The sequence below is a fragment of the Alligator sinensis genome, unplaced genomic scaffold (assembly GCF_000455745.1).
Source record: "Alligator sinensis unplaced genomic scaffold, ASM45574v1 scaffold521_1, whole genome shotgun sequence".
In the NCBI taxonomy this organism is placed as follows: domain Eukaryota; kingdom Metazoa; phylum Chordata; order Crocodylia; family Alligatoridae; genus Alligator; species Alligator sinensis.
Window position 1 is genome coordinate 718,385 of NW_005842374.1, and position 11,126 is coordinate 729,510.

At 43.0% G+C, this 11,126-nt stretch overlaps 1 protein-coding gene across 1 annotated transcript in view; it reads right to left on the reverse strand.

Annotated features, from left to right (window-relative positions):
- Nucleotides 1-9,904, reverse strand: part of LOC102382162 (putative bifunctional UDP-N-acetylglucosamine transferase and deubiquitinase ALG13) — a 40,091-nt gene extending 30,187 nt beyond the window's left edge. The window contains 5 exon segments of the mRNA XM_025210831.1: nt 853-925; nt 2,296-2,342; nt 4,691-4,741; nt 6,618-6,701; nt 9,709-9,904. Coding sequence (XP_025066616.1) covers nt 853-925; nt 2,296-2,342; nt 4,691-4,741; nt 6,618-6,701; nt 9,709-9,849 — 396 coding nt within the window. The 5' untranslated portion in view covers nt 9,850-9,904.
- Between the last annotated feature and the right edge of the window lie 1,222 nt (nt 9,905-11,126).

The window sequence follows — 11,126 nt, forward strand, 5'->3', positions numbered from 1 at the left end:
CCCCCCAGCTCTGCCTCCATCCCGTGCCCCCACCCCCCTGGGCAACACCTGCCCCTTCCCTCCCTCACCACAGGGGGCGTTGATCTGCGCCCCTCCTGCCCCTTCCACCACTGCAGATTTACTACCTGGAAGCATCTGTATTGGATTGGTATCAGCCAATTTGCCTCCCTAAATATCAGCTATTGGTATCAGCCCCCGAAAATCTCTATTGATGCACCCCAAGTGTCAGCAGCTTTAGGCTCTGGACTCCCCTGCATGGTGCACCATGTCTCCTGTTGGCACAACCTCTGGTAGTTAAAACATGCAGCAAAATAAAATGAAAAAAAATAGCCAGCTGCACACAGACTCCAGTAATATACTGCTGCCAACTTTGATAAGTTAATCTTTGGAGTGAAAGCTTCCCAAAAGCATCTCGATACAGTTTTTAGTATAGCACACTTACAAAACAGGCTAACTTAACAGCAGTTCCCAGCTACACTGCAATCAAGAAAAGAGTCATGTGGAGCTGTATTTAGACAGCGAAATCCCAGGAAAGCAAAAGCTGATGAAATGGGGAGATTCCTAGGCTGTAACATTTCAACTCCTGCAGCCATCAGGAACTTAAGAGTCTATAAAAAGGTGATCTGCTGTGCAATGAGTGTTTTCAACTGTGAACATACTAATTGGCAAAGCATCAGCCTCACTAAAGTTAACTACTGGATTTTTTGGTTTAATTGTGTGAAACTCTGCAGACCCAGAACCTTCACTGTAGTTAAAAAAAATCAAAATTAAAAAGGGATAGGTTTGATACCACTCAGCAAAATTAGGGATATCTAGAAGTGAGAGAGAGAAAATTTGCTCACATCTCCTCACCTTATCTTTAAAGCCATTGTCTGTAGCATAGGTGGGTGGCTTTCCAGGGTACCGGTACAAAATTAAGTCGTGACTGGGTAAGCAGAGGAAAAACAAGAGACTTGAAAGAACAAGCATTTAATGGAATGTTCAGCTTGTTGCAAAGCTGTGTGAATGGAACAGTTTGGAAAATCCATTTTTTGATTTATACATAGAGAAACTAGGCTAAAACATTTCTCATTTACAAGTGAATACAAGCATAATTTAAGCAACAACTAACCAATTGCACGATTTAAACTCCTCAACCTGAAATAAGAAATATTCAGGAAGTGATGGTATCTGCTTTCAGACAATAAGTAATGTACCTTACTGTGATTCTCTAAGATCAAGTTTTTCTGCCCGTGACAGCCCAAACAGGAAAAATTAGCTACTATGAGAAGGTTAAAAAATTAGCATGGGATACAATTAGCACTTTGTAAAAATTTAAGTGTTTATCAGTTTTGAAACAGGATGTCTAATTAGTCTGTTACTGGGATCCTATACTACTTAGTAAAGAGTAGCAGTGTTGGTAGCAAGATAGTGCCTGCAGCATATTAAGGGCCTTTGTACAAAACTGGCCTTTAAAGCAGCTTAAATGCCCTTTTGCACCACTTTAATGGCATTGTTGTTTGCATGTTCGGCAGCATATTATGCTTTAAATGGTACATAGCAAGATAAAACACCTCCAAGGTGTTTAGAAGTGGTGTTTTTAAAAATCCACCGTTTCAATGTAGGGAGGAGAACTAAACAGAATGAAACCCCCATGATATGTACAAGCAGCCTAAAGTGTCAGCTGTATTTATGCTCTGAATGGACATCAGGGCTTATATGCTGGTAAGCACAGTAAGTCCCTATTAGGTAAACTTGCAAAGACAGCTAGAATACTAAGCACAATTTTAATGTTGGTAGTCATCAGATTTTAGTTATATTTAAGGCTAGCATTAAAATAGCTCCCCTGTACACAATTCCAGATCATTTCATAAGTTTCCTATGAAATAACATCAATGCAAACATTTCAGAAGTTTAATACTTTAAAAGATATCAAAACAGATTTCACTAGAAGCCTGCTAACCAACCCAACATGGATAGCAGCAATAAAACCTCCAGTAACAAGGTTTGGGTCAGTCTCCATGGCTTCTGAGACAGTCCTCCCTTTTAAGTCTTAAGTAGAACATCAATTTCAACATCTCATTAAAAAGGTGCCCCTTTACCAGGAACTGGACCATGATTGCTATTTCATACACAGCAGATCAGAGAACAGCTGTGCTTAATTATATAAACTGGTATCAAAACTAGATCATGAGTGGGTCTCTTGTGGCCTTCAAGTTTATGAATCAAAAGGTTCTGGCTCACATGGACAGAACCCTCAGCCTTTCAAGCTCTACCACAAAAGTAAGGTTTAAATGAAAGAAGGAAGACACTTACTTATACATCAAGGATAGCGCACTGATTTCCAGTTGGCCAGCACTTTCCTAAGTGCATAAAAATATTTTAAGATTAGGTTGGAAAGACAACTACTGCTGTAGATATCAAGTGCAGCTAACTCTTTGCCAGTACTTGGAACCCTACTCTGGCCCTCACTATAGTATTAGGAGGGCTTGTCAGCAAATTTTATGAAAAGAAATTCAGCATTTGCTGCCCACCTCTAGATATTGGGTATTTATCCTCAGAGCCATAAAAAGCTCAAACAAAGCTCCATAAGGGAAGGCACCCAAATACATTTCCCCTTGAGCATCTGTTTCATAGACACAATGAGGAAGACTAGACCTCCCTTCTCAAAGTTAATTATAACAAGTGATCGGTCCTCATAGAGACCCCTTAAGAATATTTTTGGTGGTTTTATTCAATGCCAACCTAACAGAGGAGAAAAATCAGCACTGTAACAGGGTAGCCTGGCCCTTTAAGAGGGGCAGGCAGCCCTCGCGCATAAGTCCAGCTGTGAGCATTCAGGGTGCCTATACACATTCTCAGACATGTTCCATTTAGAACATGTTGGAGCAGACACGATTAATCCTGTCTGCTGAAGACGGAGTCTAGCATAAAATCAAGTCTGCTGAAGCGCTCTAATTAGAACATTGCAGCATCTTGTGTATTCAGCATCTCGCGTTTCAACATGACAGAGAGGATGCTTTAAATAAAGTTCACCAAACAAGCTTTAGTTAAAGCACCTCCGCCGCAATTTTGAAATGTGGGATGATGAATACATGGGATGCTGCAACATTTTAATTAGAGCAACTCCCAAGAGCCACTCTTATTAAAACATTCCCCCCACCCCACGCTGTAGCACATGTAGAGGCACCCTTAGGTAATGAGGGAGTTTAAGCAACCCAAGGAGAGAGCAGACAGCACCAAACTGGAGAGGGAGCAGTTTGTGGGCAGAAGGCTGACTGGAACCCAGGTACATGTGCTACTAGGATGTGACATTCGCTGTCATGGGCCAGAGCCAAAGGCCCCTCCTGCTGCTCAGAGACTGGCTAAAGGCTTTTGTTTACTAGTTTATCTATTTGGTGCAAGAACTACATTTTGTATTTTAAGGACAGACTGAGGAACTCTTAAGAGAACAAAGTCACAAGGCTGCAAGTTCACCAACCCACTTGCAAGTACTAAATTATAATACACTCTTCAGCTATAGCCCACTACTTAACTCCACATTTTCCAAAATTCTAGTTCTTGTTGCATCTAGAAGTTTTAATAGTAAGATTCCTGGAGAGATCAGAGAATAGGGACAACTACCTTTTTAATATTAATTTTCTGGCCTAATAATCCTGATTAAAGTAGTACTTAGCTCTAGAAGTAAAAGGTAAAGAAATCCAGCTATTTTTTAATGTCTGTTCAAATAAGGGCACTATTTGCTTCAGGTATTCTTGTAGTGTAATCACATTAGCTGCCAATGTTTAAGACAACAGTACTTTTCAATAATAAGGAAGAGAGTCTGAGCTCAAATTCAAGTATTCAAATGTAAAGGAAGTATGAAGTTTGACAAGAAATTTGCTGTGTATTTTGCACCCAACATGGTAGCAGCCTTTTAAAAGTTAGGGTTGCTGTGTCCAGAAGTCTGTTCTTCCTCCTCCCCACAAATAAACAAAAGAACCGAGGCCCCAACCCTGAAACCTGGTCCATTTTGCAAGGGGATGTGAATCCTTACACTTGCGGGCCGCATTCAGGTGAGCGCAGATGTGCAGTATGCGGTGCTGCAGACCCAGCTGCAGCCCCACACTGCACATGCAGGGATTCTCTGTGCTGCTACCTTGCAGAGCAGGGCGGTTTTTTGACCCCGGGAGATGCCAAGATAAAAAACAAAAAAACCACACACACCAAAAAAAGAGTGAGGCAGCGCACAATGTCAGCAGTGCGTGCCACCAAAACTGGAGCCATGCCCTGGCTGCTGGCCAGGCCTCCTGCTGTGGCTACAGCCCTGGGAGGCCCCCAGGATCCCAGGTAATGTTGCTGGGGCTAGCACAATTGCTGGCCCCAGCATCCCCTATCCCACCCAGGGTAACCTGCCATGTGCCAGAGGACATGTGGCACAGACGTTCCCCAGGGATAAGTAGCAGCAGCACAAGGTGTGCCACCGCTACTTGTCCCTGGGGAAATAAGTGTCCACGCTTGTCTGGATGCAGCCACAGCATCCGACTGCTAATCAACAAGTTTACCTAGGAGCAAAGGCCCACCTGCATGAACAGAACTGTAGGACTGAGGCCCCCGTTAGCAGGAGAAAACATAACATTCAATACCGCATCCCAACAAACATCTGGAGCTATTAAGACCTAGTAGCATCAACACTGGAATCATGCCAATGCAAGTATGAACCTGGCCTTACCTTTGGATCTCCCAGCCTTTCCAGGTATTTTTCAAATGACCCTTCCACATACTTAACAGAAAAAACAAAAAGATTGAATTAGATGCGTATAATGGCTGATGGCTAAACAGTAAAGGTTATGATTTCTATTTCATACTTTAAAGACCTTAGAGGAAGGTTGCAGCTACTTTGCTTGGCCCTCTTCTCAACCGCCACAGAAATGGAAAACCTTAAAAAGTTCCCTTCCCCACCCCCTTTAAAGTGTCAACACTGTCTTTCAGACTACATGAAAGAATTCCTATCCTGCCTTTTGTTTTACTTAAAAAAAAAAAAAAAAAAAAAAAAAAAAGAAGCAAAACCAACACAAATGGTTTAAGATACAAGATGTTATTATATAAGTCATTAAACAAAAGGATGTGTGCTCGCTTGGCTTAGCATCCCAGTATCTAGAACTCTGAAGTTCTAGATGGTTGGGCTGCAACAAGTTAAGTCCAGTTTTTCCAGGTGTATGGTCAAGGACAAATCATACTGTCAGAACCAGGGCAGCATTTCCTCAATTAATTTAAAGAAAAACATGGCAACATCAAGTCCAAAATGAGGCCCAGAAGGTCCAGGAATTACACATAAGAAAATAAAAACACAAACAAACTTGCTACTAATAGTAACATCTGGGTCTACTAGTTTCAGATCCAAGTAGTGACTCCAACAATTGGCACCATTCGTTTATATTTTCTGTCTCTTTAAGTATATTTGTTTTTAAAACTACAGAACAACAATTTTAGTTGTTAACCAAGTTTAATATCTGGTACCCTCACTGAAAGGAACAGTTTAAGGATATCAAGCTGAAGACATGCTAAAAAACACAGCCAAGGACAAATCCTCAAGTGCTCATCCAATCCAGTGATCTTTATGGGTCAAATGGATTGGCTACTTTGCCATTTACTTGGTCTCTCTTTTTGAGGAGACCTAGGCCCTGGCTACTCTGTATGGGGCCTAAAGCTCCATAAAAACAGGGAAGCATACCAGTGTCCTTCACCATACAGCACAGTGAGATCCCCCTTTGCCCCAGTGGCAGCTTCGAGTACTCAGTACAAAACAGCATTTTAAAATCCTTTGGAGGTAAAAGCTCAAAATATTGCAAGATGATGATGACGACAAGAAAATAAATTACCAGTAACATCAATATATAGATTTCCCTTAGCAGCCTAGGAAAGACATTTATGAATTAGATTTTTAAGAGTCAGTAAAATATCCAGAAAGCTTCTCTCACCCAAAGCCATTTAAAAAACATTTACCAAACCTGTCAGCCTGTCTACATAAGAAGCCTATCAGATTCTGACAATCAGGCCCATTGTGCACTGCTATTACAGGAGGAAGTAAATTTCTTAGCACAATCAGTAATATAACAAAATGTTATTCTGTATATGAAAACACCACAGCATGGCCTGGCCATTAGCCACAGGCCTGTATCACTTTACCTAAATATAAAATGTTTCTGATGGGTGATGGTAGGGCTCTCTACTGGTTAAAATCATCCAATGCAAGTGTACAATGACATGAAAGTACACATTGTACCATGGTTTAGGTGTCCTGTGCTTTTATTTTGACTTCAAAATGTAAGTTTTACACACAAACATGCACAGTTTCAAAGACAACATCTGTACTGCAATGTAATTATTACTCATTAAAACAGGAGCTCAGCTTTTAGAAGAAAATGTGAATTACAAATATTGCACACTACCCAGACTTGATTTAAGACCCTTAGAAACAAAGTTGACTAAAAAACTAATAGCTGATTCTTTTTCTAATCTTTCTTCACATTTAAGATTGTTTTTTAATTTCCAATTTAAAAGTACAGTATGGCTTAAGTTTTCAGTGCACATATCTGCATATGTACATTCAAAGATAACCCTCCCCCATTATTTCTAAAGCGTACATATCTACTTACAGACTCAAAGTTGTGTTGGTGTTGCCTCATAAACAACACACAAGCCTTTCTGACTTCCATATGATGAATCTGACAAGAAAACAACTAGGGAAAAAAAAAAGGCATCAGGAAGGCTTAAAAGTAAGGGTCTGGGGCTAGTTTTGAGTCACACATCATCAAACTTTCTTTGATTTAGAGGTTACAAAGTGCTTTACCAGGGTGGATTAAAAAACAAACAAACCCACAAACCAATCAAAAATCCAGATTTTTTTTAAATTTAAATCATTTTTTTTAGTTTGTCAAGATACTTTTAACAAATAAACCTATATAAAGGTAGTTTTAATTTAAGATATGTTAAAGCTCAAAGATCTAATCCCTATTCCACTATGATAACTTCTAATGATATACTTTGAGACAATATTGCTGGATAAAGTGTATAAGAAAGATGGAGCAGTGTGCAAAAAGTCTAGGGGGGAAAATTGTTAACCCAAGTCTTGATGGGTGGAGTAATGTCCACAATGATCCAGAAATGTGCTTGCCTGACAACAGAAGGAACTGCGTACCTTACAGAAACAATTGATACATCAGGAAATGCATACACAGCAGAATACTCACAAGAAGTAGTAGTAAAAGCTATAACAAACTGAAAAAAAAACAACTTCAAACATCTAGTATGCAGCTATCACAGACAACGCTGGAGTCAAAGATGAGCAGAAATCTAGAAAAAAGTCCCGAACTAATAACATGGCTGCGGTGCTCATTTGATGCACCTTTTAGCCAGACTTCAGTGCTCCAGAAAGAAAGGCTAATGTTGAAATTGCAAAACACTTCCATAACAACCACTTTGCAGCAGCTACTCTGAAGAAAGAAGGAGGAACCAAACTAACGGGCCTAATCTGACAACAATTTGTGAACAAAATTGTGACAAAATAGATGGAGCTGGCATAGCCAAAATTCTCAACATTGGGCTAAAGAGAAATGTAGAAAGTATGCTGAGTATCCTGAAGCCTATTTCCAGGAAATCTTGTTTTCTTGCTGATGCTTTTGAAACTTGGAAGGAACCAAATGAGACCCTGAAAAAGTGAAACATGCAATGACAGTTCAATTATAGGCATTAAGAAAATGAATGGATAAAGCACTTTCTCCAGCTCATTTTGTTGGCAATATTCTCAATACCCCATACCAGGGTCAATCCTAAACTGCTGAAGAAGAGGAGTTGGCCGTGACATGGGCACCCAGCAGTCATCCATTCATAATACCAACTACAAGAATTGTCAGGGCTAAGGGTGAACCATTCAAGAAATATGTTTGCTGATGAGGTTTTAAAGAAACCTCCAGTGAACTGGAGGAAGTCACTTCAGTCACTCCAGACCCATCAGAGACTACTGAAGTGATAATTCAGCTTTTAATAGCAGCAGCTTCTTCTGCAGGTATAGAAAGAATATTTTCTTCCTTTGGGCCAATTAATTCCAAATTGAGAAACTGCTTGGGAACTAAAAAAGCAGGAAAGCTTGTCCATCTTTTCCAGTTTATGGATAAAAACGAAGAGGGAGGTGAAGACAGTTTGCTGCATAACCCAGTATTTTAAGTTTCTCACGCTGACCTGGCTGAAATAATCTATTTAGTTTTTGTTAAAAAAAACCCAAACAAACAAAAAAAACAAACACATTTCACATAAACTTAAATAGTTAAAAATTCAAAAATACATATGCTTGTTTTGTTAAGATAATTGTACATGTTTGTGGAAGAAATATCCAAAATACATAAGCATGTTGCTTTAGTTAAAACAATTGTTTTCTGATGTATCTGCAAAATTAATCTGAAAAAATAATCAAAATAAATCACCGCTTTAAAATGTATAGGATGTACCTTCTAAAACTGAAACCTACATCTATCTCTGAGTTGTGAATGATATGTATTAAGATATCAAACAACAAGAATGCACTTTCTGTAGAAACCAACAATTAAATCAAGGCTTCCTAACCAGTCATATAAATCAAATCTATCCTGTGCTTAACATCACTATCTTTATTATAAGCATGTTATGAACACTAGCCTTATGTCATAAACATGACAGTAGTGACGTTAGATGGTTATAAGCAGCCCGTTAAATGGTTGGACTAACATTATGTAAAATTTAATTTTAAAATGAAATATCTACCAACAGGAAGCTTCAGAAGGAAGCCGAGTGATTGTTTTGGGTCCCTAGGTGGTTCTGGCAAAACATGGTTCCAAACCAGAACATTTAAGCCCCATTTTGGCAGATCTGATATAGGGAAAAACTAGATCTGAACTGCATACAGTTCACTTCATAAAACAAGAAGTACCACAAGTCTGTATAAATGGGACAGAACAAAACCCGTGACGTTTGCTCCGTTCCTACCACTCAGGCTTTGAGCCTGAAAATTAAGAACAGAGCTGGGAGGAAATTCACCAAAATAATGGACAGCAGCAACAGGCCCAGAGCCTGGGGTTAGCCCTGCTGCATCACACCGATGCAAGGGAGCTGTGCTTTTGCAAAATAAGCAGTGGTTTGGGTCTAGCTTCCCTTATATTCCTAGCGGCAAAAAGTTTGGCATGGTTTAAGCTAGAGGTCTTAGCTTGGAAGGATACCAGGAATTATTATGTTAAACCTTATGAGTCCAGGAGAACCAGAAAGGCAAGCTATTAGACTTGCAATGGAAGACAGCCACACTTCTTGACACCAAGTTTCATTTAAGCCACAACACAGCTTTTATCTGCCCCTCCCTAGGAGCCGTTTTTATTTAAAAAGGGAGGGGGGAAAAAACCCCACACCCGCAGCAGGTTAGGATAAGCGCTCCAGCTCCAACTCCAACCTGGGGCCTTTGATGCTTGCTGGAGCTGCAACACCGCTGCTCCAGCCTCTCCCAGGAAAGAGGGGAAGGAAAACTTGGGAGCCGCACTCGCTGCAGCAGAGGAGGGCTCGGAGAGCAGGAGCCGGGGGCTCTCCCTGAGCGCGCCCCAGCCAGGGGCTGCAGCTGACGGGCACTGGGGAAGCCCCCACTGAAGCCAGGCTCCGGAACAGCACACGCTTGAGATGCCTCCAGGACTTCACTCCTTCATTGATGGATTGATTTTTTTTTTTTTTTACCTGCTCTGAAACAGCCCGAAAGAGACAAGAGGCATCTTTGGCCGTGAGCTTGCGGCACAGCCCCAGGGTGGCCAGGTACTCGTCCATGGTGACCTCGCTGAGGGACTTCTGGCCAAAGTACTTCTTCCAGCCTTTCTGCATCTTCCCCGAGGGGGTGGGAAGGGAGCCCACAAGCCCAGCCCGGCCGGTGCCCTGGGGGTTTTGAAGGCTGGCGAAGGAGGAGAAGCGGCGCCGGTGGAGCCGGCCGGGAGCGCAGCTGCAGCCAATGCGTCGCCTCCCGCCCCCTTCCCGCTCGGCTCGGCCCTGCCCTACACGTGCGCTACAGCATCGCCCCGCTCAGCTCCGCTCCGGGCTGGCGCGCGACAGCGGCTGCACACACGTGCGGGCGGCTCCGCGCAGCGCAGCCCCACGGCTCCAGCCTGCGGCAGGAAAGAGGAAGCAGCCCCCGCTGTGCTCCGTCTTTTGTGTCTGGGGGGGCGGGGGGACACCGTGCAGGGACCTCAGCTGCGGGCACTTTGGGGCTGCGCTTCAGGTGCGGGGGGGCGCTCCGTTTTTGCCTTTCCAAGTGGCAAGCCCGCAGCTGGGGCTCGTTTAGCTCTAATCGCCCGGCGGAGGAAGGTAGCTACCCCCCCCCATCCTGCAAACCTTAGCATATTAGCGTGTTTGCTTCTCAAGCAAACTGTTTCTGAAGGCTCAGGACCCGTGGCTGCGCTTTTCTTTCCTGACTGTTTTTATTTATTTTGCATAAAACAGGAGCAAGAGGCGCCGCCAAACTCTTCCCCTCACCTCAGCGAGAGAAGGGCGTTCCCGCGGAGTCCTCGGAGCCCAGCCCAGGTGAGAGCAACACCTACGGGCGATTAGGAGTTGAGTCAAGTGTGGCAATTAGGAGGAAATGATTCAGTCTCGATTTAAGCTAAACTAGTGGCTGCTGGTCTTTTTAGTCCCAAGGGGCCCCTCAGAGTCAAAGCACTCCTCACAAAATACTTGGCCTCAGATCACGTGCAATCCTAGGCTGGCCGGGCACTGGGACCGCCGTGACCACCTGGTCGCACCGGGGAAGGCAGCTCTGCCGGCGCCCAGTACTGCCTGCTGCAGCCACGGATGGTGAGCCTCCCGCTTGGCTGCTGGAGTGGGACGGGCTTGGCTTTGCGCCCACTTCATGGGAAGGGCCGGCTCCTCCCTGGCTTGCTCCCTGCACCCATAGGGTTGAGGGCAAGCAAAACCTGGCAGCATTTGCACCCCAAGTCTCTAGCGGACATCCTGCATGCAGACCCAAGCCCAAAGGATTGGGGAACATCTGAAGCCCTAGAAGGGGGTGGAGGGTGTTTGCTGGTAGTGGGGCCACTTATGGTTCTGGACTGACTCGCGGATTTGGAATTTGATTTGGCTTGAAAAACAGAAAACTTTAATTAAAAAAC